The sequence below is a fragment of the Bolinopsis microptera genome, chromosome 4, assembly GCF_026151205.1.
Source record: "Bolinopsis microptera isolate Bmic1 chromosome 4, MBARI_Bmic_1.0, whole genome shotgun sequence".
In the NCBI taxonomy this organism is placed as follows: Eukaryota; Metazoa; Ctenophora; class Tentaculata; order Lobata; family Bolinopsidae; genus Bolinopsis; species Bolinopsis microptera.
In genome coordinates, this window is record NC_087075.1 from 7,285,700 (window position 1) to 7,301,752 (window position 16,053).

Sequence of the window (16,053 nt, forward strand, 5' to 3'; positions counted from 1 at the left end):
TTAATTTTGACATCTATTAACCTAGCACGTTCAGAAGTTCTGAACATTAGCCACGTAACCCATACTCCCATATGCACCGCTCAGAAAGAAAATCTATTGTTGTTAGGCACTATAATGTTTCAAATGTCACATTTTGTGTGACTTAGTTAACTGCAGTTGTCTAATTATCATTCCTTGGTCTGAAATATAGTAAATTAGGTCAATCTTACAATTATGATACAACATTGGTTAATGGGCACGGATCGAACGGTTACAAGGCAATATTTGGGTAACTTTGTCACACTAATGATACCATACCTCTATTCTACTGTGAGGTGTCCTAAAAACCCTTTCAACTCATTATTTGATGGTTGCTCTACCAATCATAGCCCTAAAATATATTGTTTTGAATAGTTAGCTAATACAGGCACTTGGTTATTGGGAAATGAGGTTAATTCTGTCACAATATATGACATTTTAAATTTTGGGCGAATTATTTATATTTGATTTTGGTTTGAAAGGCGGGAAAACTTTATATGATGACAATGTAGTTGATGCAAGTTAAGATCAGTTGATGTTTACATTGTCACAAAAAATTATGCGAAATAGTAAATAGGTTAAAAACAATGATTATAGAATGAAATAGTCTCTTATAATAACTGAGGTGACAAAGTGAACATGTCTTGCCCCTATTTTGAAGATCTATATTCTATACTTCTATTAGAATTCAACATTCTTAAGTTTAACAATTTTAGGTTAAATTTGTCAAAGTCACTAAAAATGTGACAAAATTACCTTTCCCTGCCCCAACAATATCAAGATAGTGTGTTAAAATTGGCATAGGATGCTTTATTGCCTATATAAATAAATTCAAACTACAAAATATATGTTAATGTGATGACGATTACCTAACTCTTATAATATCTGATGTGACAAAGTAAACATGTCTTGCCCCTATTTTGAAGATCTATAACACTATTAGAATTCAACATTCTTTCAGAAAGGATTGGAAGAATATTGTCCAGAACATCAGAGCTCAATTTTAACAATTTTAGATTAATTTGTCAATGACACTGAAAATGTGACAAAATTAACTTTCCCTGCCCCAACAATATCAAGATAGTGCACGTTAAAATTGGCATAGGATGCTTTATTACAGGTTTATTAATCGATCCAAACTACGAAAAATATCTTTTAATCTGATGACGATTACCTAACTCTTATAATAACTGATGCGATGTGACAAAGTAAACATGTCTTGCCCCTATTTTGAAGAACTATACCTCTATTGATTGAAATAAATTTTCGTGCACATACAGAATGAATGGTTAATAATTTAATATATATATGTAGACCAAGGTCTGTGCACGGGATGCTTCCTGAAAGAATCCAGTTCTTTTAGCGGGGCACCCTACCTAAAGCCAAATTGAGATATAATAATCATATTCCTAGAGAAATAATCAGAAATCGAATACCAATCAAATAATATGATATATAGGAGTAGTAACCATATTTACTATGCAAAATGCCCCAACCACATAGTGTAAATTTATATAGAATTCAAATTCCATATCATCATTAAACCTCAATAGTCAATATAATAGCCCAAGCAAAATTAAATAACTTCTTATATACCTTACTGTCATACTACAAATTAATTAAACATTTGAAATCTGTTAACCAGAGAATAAATTTCTAAACCTAATGCAAGTGAAATAATTTAGATGCAATAATGAATGCCTAATGTGAGTATCAACTGTCAATGTCCTTGTAAAAAAGTCTGTAAAAGAGATATGAGTAACTAATATAGAAGAAAAAACAGGAATAATTAGAATACTATGTAACTTAATCATCAACAAATTTTCGATAAACTAGTTATTTTGCCAGCAAGGAGCTAACAGAGTTATAATAATTTTTTTGTGACGAAATTACCCTATTTTGACCATGTTGTGGTAGTTTAATTGTGACACTGTTAACATATTACCACCTGATAATGATTCATGTGACTGGTGCATGATACTAGCAGTGTTGTTTGATCCATAGTACGTTATATAAGGGGTTTAAGCTGGTATATCATTATTTGTTTAATTTCACACATGTTCAGATATCATCAAGATTATGTGACAAAGTAAATTTGTTTGTGCCTTCTGTGTTTTAATTCCTTACGACTATATGATATAATAACAATTCCTAGCACTTCCAGGCCATCAAATAAACCTACACTACTCAGCATTGCTTATCAGGGTGCCCTAAACATTCTTCACATGTTTTCTTAAATGTGTGACAGAGTAAACCTGAGTGCACCATCTAACGAAAAAAGTCGTCAAATATGTAGGTAATGGTCATATGTACCCATCCAATCAACTGGACACTCAAAAATTTGGTCAAAACGGCAGCAAGGGGTCCATATTTACTCCGTCACATGTTTATAGTGTGACAATGTAACCATTTCCGTGCCGGCCGTATTTAAGCGATATCTTATCACCTGATTAAGATATCGTTATGTGACAAAGTTAGCCTAGAGGATGAGACGATTATCCTAACCATCAAGGGTTTATGTAATTTCATAGTGTGACAAAGTCAACTACACTGTGCCTTTTAATAGGGTCACTTATATTTACCAATATCCTCAAACTCAAATGAACGTGTCCAAATAGGCCAGGCAACCATGGATTATTTTGTGTACAAGCGGAGAAAGTTGGGCATTACTATTAAAGTAAAATTATACTATTCAATTTACTATTGAGCCGATATATTCACAAATAATGACTTTAGTACCGGTTAATAAATATATCGTTACTTAGTTAATCGTTACTAACTTAGTAACTTAGTAACTAACTTAGTACCTAAAGTAACCCATACAACGAGGTAACATGCACTGCACCAAGTGACATGTAGGCCCCATTAGATGTGTCCAGTCCCCAGCAGCTGTACAGCACCCTGGATCAGCAGCTGTAGTAGTTATACTATTCTGGGAGAAGTTAACCACCTTATATGGCATAACATACCCTCACCTTACCAAATATGGAGAGCTCCACAGCCTTGTTAGGTATGATTGGTTCGAACTTGTGAGATGGGGATAAATACGGTGATAATTGCAGGGCCGACGAGCTCGCTAAATAGTTGAAACTACAGTGCAGCAGCAGAGCACAGAATGTTATTGTGTAACTTGGTGAGTTTGAAATATATATAAGTTCAAATATAATGACTTATGAGACTATTGTGTTAAATTTTAACGTTACAATTACAGTGATGTGCTCATTAACCGCGAAATTATGAGCTCAAAACTTGGTTAACCTAACTTTTTAGAATATCATGACAAAATCTTCCTTTCAGGTTTAAAGCCTTTCTTTAATTTACAGCTCTAAGATGAAAACTGGTTTAAAGACAATAAAACAAATTATTTCTAAAACGTAAACGGTCTATAAAAGCAAATAAATTACATAATAAATTATAGGTTTTAAAACTCAAAGTCTCAAAGTCAAAGCCCCCACCTTGATCATGTTTGGGAACAAAGAGCGAGAAAATCTGGTGAAAATGAAACAGATCAGACAGATCCCAGGTGTATTATAAATCAGACAAATCCCGTAAAACTTAACACATCTAAGTGGAATTTTTAGTTTTCTTTTTCTTCCGTTTCAATTTCTTTGGTTGCACTGAACTGACTTCCTCCGATTTTTCCTGGTCGGCTTTTTCTGACTTTTCGTCCTGAGTTCCGTTTTCCTTGGTCTCGGTAATACACTCCCTTTCCTCATCTTTAGGACCTGCATCCTTACTTTCATCTTCTTCGTCTGTATCGGTTAAACCACCTTCCATCTCTTCGTCACCATCTACAACATCATCATTCATGTCTTCATCATCTTCTTCATCTTCATCGTCTGATAGTTTGACTTCTGGTGAATCATCCTTAACAGCTGAAATAGTTAAGAATTTGTAAACTTATCAAAAGAAGTTTATTTGAGTTATTTTGTGTTATATTACTAAGAAATGTATATTAATTTTCTTGTGAAAATTGTAATATATCTTAAAGCAACAGTACTGCTAATTACTGCTATTCCGCAAGATCACACCAAGTTTAAATTTAAACACAAGCCTAAACACAAAACCACAAAAAGTACGAATAATTTCAAAATATTCAATATTTTTGGAGTTATAGGCATTTTAAGCAATAAGTTAACCATTTTTTGTCCTTTGCACAAGAGGACCACATACTAATACAGCTTGACGTTATCGTGCTATATAATAATAATAATGATACGGTGAATTTTCATTATTCACAGTAAGAGGCAACTTTTGGTACCAAATTTATCAAAATCAGAGACAAAAAATGTTGTGCCAACTCGTGGCGCATATTACATACCTTACTCGGGAATATTATAACCGGGATAAAGTGGTGGGTTTTGGAAGATTCCGCCATATTTTTCCCGGTCAAAAATTTTAACAGTCATAAAAAAACCCGCCAACTCAGATTATGGGGTTCCAAGGGGGTGGTGATCATCATATTTTACCTGAAGTCTCATATGTGCTAGAGAAGACTTTTGAAGCAGTGGATGGAGGGCTGTAACTTTATAGGCGGTTGCTACCATAATTTCGTTATAAAAATCACAATTTGGTTATAGAAATCAGATTTCAGGGTGGACCGTGATTCTCACTTCTCTTGCCCATGAATCAGTGAATCGTAGAGGAGAAAACAATTTATATGTTATAGAAGAATAATAATAATATATAATATATATTATAATAACTTAATAATAATGTCTGTAAATATTGATCGCTTCTCGTGTGCAGTGTGTAGACTAAAGAAAGAGGGAGTTTTTCCCGTTAAAGTAACTTGTGGCCACATCCCGCTAGAAGTGAGTAAACTGTGCCACTTTCGTGGTCCACGGTGGATTGATTACTGGAGCAGTTGAAGATGCAAAGCCAAGACGTTCCCCAATACCAAGCGGTGGGCAGGAAATTAAGCTCCGGCTGACCTTCAGAGCAGTAGCCCCATTAGCGGACAAAATGAAAGTCTTGTTAAGACAACAATACAACTTCGAATTTGACGGTCAGCAACTCAGGGGGATATCAATAATGATAATGGCGGGGACATTAGCGATAATGAGAATGAGAATACGCTTTAATGAAGATTTGACTTATTATTGCTTAGATTTATTTTCCTTTAAATAGACGTGTCTTTTTTTCTATTTCTGAGTTATATCAATAACTGTAAATTGAAATAACTTCTTTAACAAGTAACAAAAACAGAAATTTCGGTTGAAAATTTGTTGACCTCTGAAAAAAAACTTGAAAGGTCGGCCACCAGTAAATACATGACCGGGATAATTTGGCGGGTTTTGGGAAAGTCCGCCATATTTTTCCCGGTCATTAATTTTCCCAGTCATAAATTAACCCGCTATAATATTCCCGAGTAAGGTAGATTATTAAAGATTCCTGTAAAAAATGGAGCAAATTTTTCGAATTTAATTCTTTTGTTTAAATCAAAGAGGCGGCCGAGAAACAAAAGTTGTATGTAAATTTGAAAATGAGTAGAATAAAGGATGAGGGTTACGTCCTTGTCGCGGTCTGTTCTCAGGTTTCACTTTCTGTTCATAGGAGTTGTCTGAGAACCACAACCCGTTTTTAACGTCACGTGATCAGTCACAATACCCGTTTTTAACGTCACGTGATCAGTCACAAGACCCATTTCTAACGTCATGTGATCAGTCACAAGACCCATTTCTAACGTCACGTGATCAGTCAAAAAACCCGTTTTTAACGTCACGTGATCAGTCACAAGACCCGTTTTTAACGTCACGTGATCAGTCACAAGACCCGTTTTTAAAGTCACGTGATCAGTCACAAAATACGTTTTTAACGTCACGTGATCAGTCACAAAACCCGTTTCTAACGTCACGTGATCAGTCACAAGACCCGTTTCTAATGTCACGTGATCAGTTTCGTGATCAGTCACAAGACCTAATCAATTAATTAACATGCAAGCTTGAACAAATTAATGCGAATTATGCCAAACTAGAGGATCCGCATTAGAAGTAGAAACATTCGAGTTTGAAGTTCAAACTCATTCAGTACTTGAAACAAGTGCACGTTTTCACTCTGCGACAAATTGCCAGCGATCAGAGTACCACAATTTATAGGTCCTTTATCACGATAACGTATGTGTACTGCTATTATACCGCTGGCTGAACTGCTGGCTGTACTGCTACAGGCTGAACTGCTGGCTGTACTGCTGCAGGCTGAACTGCTGGCTGTACTGCTGCAGGCTGAACTGCTGGCTGTACTGCTGCAGGCTGAACTGCTAGCTGTACAGCTGCAGGCTGAACTGCTGGCTGTACTGCTGCAGGCTGAACTGCTGGCTGTACAGCTGCAGGCTGAACTGCTGGCTGTACAGCTGCAGGCTGAACTGCTGGCTGTACAGCTGCAGGCTGAACTGCTGGCTGTACTGCTGCAGGCTGAACTGCTGGGTGTACTGCTGCAGGCTGAACTGCTGGCTGTACAGCTGCAGGCTGAACTGCTGGCTGTACTGCTGCAGGCTGAACTGCTGGCTGTACAGCTGCAGGCTGAACTGCTGGCTGTACAGCTGCAGGCTGAACTGCTGGCTGTACTGCTGCAGGCTGAACTGCTGGCTGTACTGCTGCAGGCTGAACTGCTGGCTGTACAGCTGCAGGCTGAACTGCTGGCTGTACAGCTGCAGGCTGAACTTCTGGCTGTACTGCTGCAGGCTGAACTGCTGGCTGTACAGCTGCAGGCTGAACTGCTGGCTGTACAGCTGCAGGCTGAACTGCTGGCTGTACAGCTGCAGGCTGAACTGCTGGCTGTACAGCTGCAGGCTGAACTGCTGGCTGTACAGCTGCAGGCTGAACTGCTGGCTGTACTGCTGCTGGCTGAACTGCTGGCTGTACTGCTGCAGGCTGCAATCCTATACCTCCCTGAGACTTACAGTGATTGATAATCAGTGGCTTAACTTGCAGCCGTTTGTAGCTCAAAATCATAATGAGTGTCATCAAATGTCGTGTACACATGCGGAACATTGATATTAATAAGTTAATAATAATACTAACAACTTGATTAAATAAGCTAATCATATATTTGATAACTTATGTTCAACTGGAGTGCATATTTAAACATACGGGTCCAATATGCTGTACATCAAATTGGATACACTGAGATCTCCTTGTATCACGTCGACCCCCAGGCCATTGTCGTTTCACTCGTGCCCCCCATTGGAACTCAGTAGTAGGATGTGGCTTTAACATTTAATGTGCTCTAACAGTTACTGTGCTCTAACATTTACTGTGCTCTAACATTTGCATTTACTGTGCTCTAACATTTGCATTTACTGTGCTCTAACATTTACTGTGCTCTAACATTTGCATTTACTGTGCTCCAACATTTACTGTGCTCTAACATTTACTGTGCTAAATTTAGCACTGGTAACCACACCCCACTATGGTAACAATGATAACCACACCCCAGACAAGTTCACTGTTCCTAGCTCCAGCTTTGAAAGTTACCATTTTAAACAATCTTCACTTCTTGCTGCAGGTTTTTATTCATTGTCAGCACATTCACCATTACTCCGTTATAACGTCATTGTATTAGCCTTGGCTCGGACCATTATAAAGTGTTATAAGTTGATGGTTCAGACCTGGTGCCGAGGCAATACCAAGTGACCGGTCACGTGGGCATGAAGCGTACTCTGTGAGTCTAACCACGTGACCGGTCACGTGGTCATGAAGCGTACTCTGTGAGTCTGACCACGTGACCGGTCACGTGGTCATGAAGCGTACGCTGTGAGTCTGACCACGTGACCGGTCACGTGGTCATGAAGCGTACTATACGCTGTGAGTCTGACCACGTGACCGGTCACGTGGTCATGAAGCGTACGCTGTGAGTCTGACCAGGCCGTGAACGAGCTGAAAGAAGACCTTATTGTAGAGAATGTATACTACTATACCTAGCAAATATCAGCACTGCCTCATTCTCAGTAGCAGTAACCAACAGTTTTGTAGTAGTTGTAGTATAGTGTTTATAATAGTATATTAATATAGTAATACTAGTATAGTGTTTCTAAGTAGCAGTAAACAGTAAACTAGCAGTATTGTAGTAGTATATAGTAGTATATATTATACATATAGTAATAGTATAGTGTTTCTCAGGCTATATAACCTTGAGCCAGCTCGCGTTTGACTACATGCCGACTTTGAATGAATAGTAATAATTCCCCTTCGGAGTGAGGAACTGAAGCGCCAAAAGCTTCTCATAGCTGTTTACACTTCATAAACTTTTTATTGTTTTATGTATTCGCAGGTAGTTAAAAGTCAGTTGTAATGTGCGATTCCACAGAATTCCACGGGATTATATGAATACTGCTATTTCTTTGCAGTGTCAATTAAATCTTATTGGCTTAGATATCGGATTGTGTATAACGCTGTTAAAGTTAAAAACTGTTCTCAGCTAATAGCTAATTCCTAAGATTAACTAAAATGTTACTATTCCTTTGGTGCTTCAAGCTATTGCCGAGTGCTTTGGGTATTAGCGATAAAGCTATTTCAATAGCCTTCAATGTTTAGACCTGTAATGTTTTATTCCCGCTAATTGAGTTGTCAACTTTTGAATTTATTCTCGTATTTCTAATCACAGATAATCAATTAAATTTTTATTGATATCACTAACCAATAATTGTAAACAATTGGATTTCAATGATCACGATTTTGCAGGGGATGAAGTATAATAATAATAAATATATAACATATAAATAAAATACAAAATAATTTCATCTTTGAAATAGTTAATATTTGTCTGGTGGCCACTGGTCTTAGTGCTTTCACTGTTCACACTTTCACACTTCCAATGTGAGATCATCAATGGGCATGAAGAATTGGGTGTGAGAATATGTCAACCCCACCCACTTTTACTTTACTGCTGTTTCTTTGTTTTATGAGAGTATGTCAACCCCACCCACTTTTTTTTGCTGTGAGAGTATGTCAACCCCACCCACTTTTTTTACTGTGAGAGTATGTCAACCCCACCCACTTTTTTTTACTGTGAGAGTATGTCAACCCCACCCACTTTTTTTTACTGTGAGAGTATGTCAACCCCACCCACTTTTTTTTGCTGTGAGAGTATGTCAACCCCACCCACTTTTTTTACTGCTCTCTCTTTGTTTTGAACACAATTGATGAAAATATAAATATTATTACTTAATACTTTCCACTGATGCTTGTTCTAATGATGCAATCAGTATTTTTATCGTTTTAGTTGCCCTTTCATTCGGAGATATTTGAACATATTTTGAATACCCACCGACTGCTCTGTAAGGTTTCAATTGGTGATGATTTCATCACACTGACTGCTGATAAAACAATTTCAATTAATGTTTCTCATTGACGCTGAATGTGTTCTGTGAAAACAGGGCTGTAGAATGTGTAGATAAATAGGGAAACTTGTCATAATCTGCGAGTACGATCCAGTACTGCTCACACTTTCACTTTCACACTGTCGTAATCTGAAATCGGTTACCTATTTATCGGTAACTATCAGCACGAGCAAGGTCGATCATACTGATAAAACATTTATCGACCTTTCCTCATCGGAAACAAATATATTGCTTCAATGATTGGAAATAAGATGAGATTTTTAACTGATCGCGCGAACAAAAGTACTCCGCTTACATATTTATATGTTTATCTGCAGACTGTGCCTGTCAGCAACAAATCAACCTAACAAACTATTAATTTCCTCACATAAACGCGTGAAGTACCGTTTAGAACATATTTCATCGCCCTCTCATCCGGTTATAGATAACGCTAAATTATAATCCAGAGTTTCAGCTCAATTCGCACTAAATATCTAACACTTCACGCCTACCATTTTTGGCACACAGCGGGCAGGTCTGTAGTAGTAGGATGAATTATCACATGTCACGGTTATCTAGGGTTGACAAGTCTAATGTTATGCTGTCTTTGCTAAAACGTCTGAGACGTGTTAGTACACTTATCGCGGCCGGCTAGAAATTAGAGAAAAGAGTTCAGAGACTGTCGCAAACTCAAAAACTGAATTTCGATCCGTACACAAACATTACCACCTGGTGGAAAGGTGTGTTTCTATTCTATGCTAGTAATGGTGTAATATTGATGGTGCAGAATGGGCGGAAGATGGAAGAAGATTATCAATGAAGATCTGTAAGTGTCTCTATACTTCTTCAAAGATCCCCGAGCTGCCACATTATCAGGTGTGAACTGTTGAAACTTGTTGGCTCATTAAAAGAGGCGTGGTCAGCATTATCAATTTTCCTGGATAACGTAAACTGAGTGTACTATTATTAGATATTTGTAAAATCGTTGACTGTTATGGTTGCCCTGTTATAATCTGGAGTGCCTGGTTTCAGAGAGCAAGCTTCACAACTATCAGGCCTTCAGAGAGACAGCTTCACAAGTATCAGGCCTTCAGAGAGCCAGCTTCACAAGTATCAGGCCTTCAGAGAGACAGCTTCACAACTATCAGGCCTTCAGAGAGACAGCTTCACAAGTATCAGGCCTTCAGAGAGCCAGCTTCACAAGTATCAGGCCTTCAGAGAGCCAGCTTCACAACTATCAGGCCTTCAGAGAGCCAGCTTCACAAGTATCATGCCTTCAGAGAGACAGCTTCACAAGTATCAGGCCTTCAGAGAGACAGCTTCACAAGTATCAGGCCTTCAGAGAGCAAGCTTCACAACTATCAGGCCTTCAGAGAACCAGCTTCACAACTATCAGGCCTTCAGAGAGCCAGCTTCACAACTATCAGGCCTTCAGAGAGACAGCTTCACAAGTATCAGGCCTTCAGAGAGCCAGCTTCACAACTATCAGGCCTTCAGAGAGACAGCTTCACAAGTATCAGGCCTTCAGAGAGACAGCTTCACAAGTATCAGGCCTTCAGAGAGACAGCTTCACAAGTATCAGGCCTTCAGAGAGACAGCTTCACAACTATCAGGCCTTCAGAGAGCAAGCTTCACAACTATCAGGCCTTCAGAGAGACAGCTTCACAAGTATCAGGCCTTCAGAGAGACAGCTTCACAAGTATCAGGCCTTCAGAGAGCAAGCTTCACAACTATCAGGCCTTCAGAGAGCCAGCTTCACAAGTATCAGGCCTTCAGAGAGCCAGCTTCACAAGTATCAGGCCTTCAGAGAGCCAGCTTCACAAGTATCAGGCCTTCAGAGAGACAGCTTCACAAGTATCAGGCCTTCAGAGAGCAAGCTTCAAAACTATCAGGCCTTCAGAGAGCCAGCTTCACAACTATCAGGCCTTCAGAGAGCCAGCTTCACAACTATCAGGCCTTCAGAGAGACAGCTTCACAAGTATCAGGCCTTCAGAGAGCCAGCTTCACAAGTATCAGGCCTTCAGAGAGACAGCTTCACAAGTATCAGGCCTTCAGAGAGCCAGCTTCACAAGTATCAGGCCTTCAGAGAGCCAGCTTCACAAGTATCAGGCCTTCAGAGAGCCAGCTTCACAAGTATCATGCCTTCAGAGAGACAGCTTCACAAGTATCAGGCCTTCAGAGAGACAGCTTCACAAGTATCAGGCCTTCAGAGAGCAAGCTTCACAACTATCAGGCCTTCAGAGAGCCAGCTTCACAATTATCAGGCCTTCAGAGAGCCAGCTTCACAACTATCAGGCCTTCAGAGAGACAGCTTCACAAGTATCAGGCCTTCAGAGAGCCAGCTTCACAACTATCAGGCCTTCAGAGAGACAGCTTCACAAGTATCAGGCCTTCAGAGAGACAGCTTCACAAGTATCAGGCCTTCAGAGAGACAGCTTCACAAGTATCAGGCCTTCAGAGAGCCAGCTTCACAACTATCAGGCCTTCAGAGAGCAAGCTTCACAACTATCAGGCCTTCAGAGAGACAGCTTCACAAGTATCAGGCCTTCAGAGAGACAGCTTCACAAGTATCAGGCCTTCAGAGAGCAAGCTTCACAACTATCAGGCCTTCAGAGAGCCAGCTTCACAAGTATCAGGCCTTCAGAGAGCCAGCTTCACAAGTATCAGGCCTTCAGAGAGCCAGCTTCACAAGTATCAGGCCTTCAGAGAGACAGCTTCACAAGTATCAGGCCTTCAGAGAGCAAGCTTCACAACTATCAGGCCTTCAGAGAGCCAGCTTCACAACTATCAGGCCTTCAGAGAGCCAGCTTCACAACTATCAGGCCTTCAGAGAGACAGCTTCACAAGTATCAGGCCTTCAGAGAGCCAGCTTCACAACTATCAGGCCTTCAGAGAGACAGCTTCACAAGTATCAGGCCTTCAGAGAGACAGCTTCACAAGTATCAGGCCTTCAGATAGACAGCTTCACAAGTATCAGGCCTTCAGAGAGCCAGCTTCACAACTATCAGGCCTTCAGAGAGCAAGCTTCACAACTATCAGGCCCTCAGAGAGACAGCTTCACAAGTATCAGGCCTTCAGAGAGACAGCTTCACAACTATCAGGCCTTCAGAGAGCAAGCTTCACAACTATCAGGCCTTCAGAGAGCCAGCTTCACAAGTATCAGGCCTTCAGAGAGCCAGCTTCACAAGTATCAGGCCTTCAGAGAGCCAGCTTCACAAGTATCAGGCCTTCAGAGAGACAGCTTCACAAGTATCAGGCCTTCAGAGAACCAGCTTCACAAGTATCAGGCCTTCAGAGAGCAAGCTTCACAACTATCAGGCCTTCAGAGAGCCAGCTTCACAAGTATCAGGCCTTCAGAGAGCCAGCTTCACAAGTATCAGGCCTTCAGAGAGACAGCTTCACAAGTATCAGGCCTTCAGAGAGCCAGCTTCACAAGTATCAGGCCTTCAGAGAGCAAGCTTCACAAGTATCAGGCCTTCAGAGAGCAAGCTTCACAACTATCAGGCCTTCAGAGAACCAGCTTCACAAGTATCAGGCCTTCAGAGAGCAAGCTTCACAACTATCAGGACTTCAGAGAGCCAGCTTCACAAGTATCAGGCCTTCAGAGAGCAAGCTTCACAACTATCAGGCCTTCAGAGAACAAGCTTCACAAGTATCAGGCCTTCAGAGAGCAAGCTTCACAAGTATCAGGCCTTCAGAGAGCAAGCTTCACAACTATCAGGCCTTCAGAGAACCAGCTTCACAAGTATCAGGCCTTCAGAGAGCAAGCTTCACAACTATCAGGACTTCAGAGAGCCAGCTTCACAAGTATCAGGCCTTCAGAGAGCAAGCTTCACAACTATCAGGCCTTCAGAGAACAAGCTTCACAAGTATCAGGCCTTCAGAGAGCAAGCTTCACAAGTATCAGGCCTTCAGAGAGCCAGCTTCACAAGTATCAGGCCTTCAGAGAGCAAGCTTCACAAGTATCAGGCCTTCAGAGAGCAAGCTTCACAACTATCAGGCCTTCAGAGAACCAGCTTCACAAGTATCAGGCCTTCAGAGAGCAAGCTTCACAACTATCAGGACTTCAGAGAGCCAGCTTCACAAGTATCAGGCCTTCAGAGAGCAAGCTTCACAACTATCAGGCCTTCAGAGAACAAGCTTCACAAGTATCAGGCCTTCAGAGAGCAAGCTTCACAAGTATCAGGCCTTCAGAGAGACAGCTTCACAAGTATCAGGCCTTCAGAGAGACAGCTTCACAAGTATCAGGCCTTCAGAGAGACAGCTTCACAAGTATCAGGCCTTCAGAGAGACAGCTTCACAAGTATCAGGCCGCACGTATTTCAGTTGCAGTGTGTCGGCTACCTCTATAATACAGTTTACCAGTTTCCGGTTTCGGGTTCCCCTTAATTTTGGAAAGAGTACATTAGTCTTGACACCCGACAGTAAGAGAGCAAACAAGTATCAGGCCTTCAGAGAGACAGCTTCACAAGTATCAGGCCTTCAGAGAGACAGCTTCACAAGTATCAGGCCTTCAGAGAGACAGCTTCACAAGTATCAGGCCGCACGTATTTCAGTTGCAGTGTGTCGGCTACCTCTATAATACAGTTTACCAGTTTCCGGTTTCGGGTTCCCCTTAATTTTGGAAAGAGTACATTAGTCTTGACACCCGACAGTAATTAGTGATAGCTAGCTCTTACGGGATATTACGGAACCAACCAACTAGAGTGAGACGAACTGTCATATCTCGAGAAACTGAGCAGAGGCCAACCAAAACCAGGCCACTATGTTTGTTGTTGTTTTTTCTGTGGAATCACCTGCATGATTTCGTATCTCATCCATGGATTCTAACAATGTAACGATGTAACTTGGACTTTTTAGTCCAACTGACTGTTATAAAATGTCAACACTGAAAATTTCAGGGTGATTCCTGATTTAGAAATCCTGAATCCTCGTATTAAATCGATCAGTATTTCCAAGGGACGTTCCATTAATTAATGTGCTGTGAGAGCTGCTGTCAGAGGAATCACATTATTATAATAAGCTAATAAGGTTTACTAAGATCCATCATAGAATAAACCTCCATAAAATACCGTTACAGGTTCCTTTCATTTCATGATCTCTTCTTCTTCGAAGCTGGGGAATGTGGTCCAAAGAATTAAGGATTCTCAGTTATAAGAGCATTGAAGCCCTGTACAGCTTACCCCAATGAAATTTTGTAATATTGGCCAAAGAATTTGCCATGATTACCATGAAAATTACCATGGAATGCACCATTATCATGGAATGCACCAAAGGATTAGAATTTGCTTAGCTGCACACCGTCAGTAGTGAATCAGTAGACGGTATTTACTTTGTACGTGTTTTACATTCTACATTCTATATTTTTAACACTAACATTAAGTTAAAATTAAAGTTAAAACGTGTAATAAAACGTATAATAACACCACCAATATTTGTTGTGGCTGTACATTTCTATTTACCGTCCTGAAGCGTGCAAATGAATTAGTCGACTAATGCCAGCTTCTTGAAACTAATGTTAGGATTTCCTAAAAAGCTAAAAATAGCCTTACGTTAAACTGCCAAGTTTAAAACCATGAGTATTTAAATATATTGCTTATGCTATGCGGCCTAGAAAGTGTTAGTACGCGTGTTTCGAAGCCAAACACCAAAAAATATCTTATCGCGGTGATCTGGCAGCGTTCAACTCTCCGGTTAACACAAAAACAAAATTTCTCAGTCTTTACATCAAACCATAGAAAGCTAGTCCGTCTATTTGACTCTAACTCACCTTTTACAGTGTTAGGGTTTAAAACTTATCATTTACACCCACTCTCAATTACAACCAGGTTTATATTTAGGTTGGCCAGTAACCGGTCTGTATTAGTAACGGTGGTCAGTGACTGGCCGCCTACCTGGCGAGTTAGCCAGGTTCTTCAGGCTGTCAGCAAACATTTATATTCACACTGTAACGTTCCTTCTGTGCAACTTTCCTGTTTTTGGGGCTAAGGTCATGAGGTTCCTAAAGAAGTTAAACCTTGCCACTAACTCCTTCATCAAACACTTCATTAAATGTAGAGGTAAACCCTGAGAAAGGTACACTTCATCGGATGTAGGGGTAACGCGCGTTATTATACCAGCCCGAGACGCTCATTAACATTGAGATTTGTATACTTCTACGGTTTTGCAGGCTGGGGTATTACGAATATCTCGTACAATACTGAAAGTGAAAGTAACAAAATATGCATGCTGGTCCTACTCTCCGGCAGCCTGTAAAAGTGCCGATAAATGCAGGCCTCACTTCATCTCTGCAGTACACATCATGCGAGTTTAAACAGCAACCTGCTGGAGAGCTCCTACAATTGCCGGCTCAACACTTTGCTAGTGTGTATGTTAAGTTGCCCTTCAGAGAGAGAGAGAGAGAGAGAGCCCTTCACTTTTTAGTAAAGTATTAAGCTCCCTCGGTCTGTTATAGTTGCCCATCCTTGTCGTACGGGGGGAGCTTTGCTGTTTAAACTCAGGACATCAAGAAATATAACTAGGGTGAAGCCGGAGAAATTAGTAAATCTTTAAAAATCCCTTCGCGTGGGCATGTTCAGTTGGCAGTCTACATTCCCTGACGGTTATTTTCACTTCCCCTTCCCCCTTATTTCCCGTCCCGGTTCCCTACCACCAACTCCACAAACCAGAAAACCGATCCTTCGCATTATCTGCGTTTTTTGTTAAAATTTTTGACG

General features: G+C 40.4%; 1 protein-coding gene across 1 annotated transcript; it reads left to right on the top strand.

The window, feature by feature from the left end:
- The first annotated feature begins 6,136 nt into the window (after positions 1-6,136).
- Positions 6,137-6,928, top strand: LOC134813761 (uncharacterized). Its single transcript, XM_063821640.1, has one exon. It carries the CDS (start codon positions 6,137-6,139, stop codon positions 6,926-6,928), a length of 792 nt encoding a protein of 263 aa, XP_063677710.1.
- Positions 6,929-16,053: the final 9,125 nt, after the last annotated feature.

Coding starts and splice junctions, on each gene's coding strand:
- LOC134813761 (XM_063821640.1), top strand. CDS start 6,137: ATGTGTACTGCTATTATACCGCTGGCTGAACTGCTGGCTGTACTGCTA.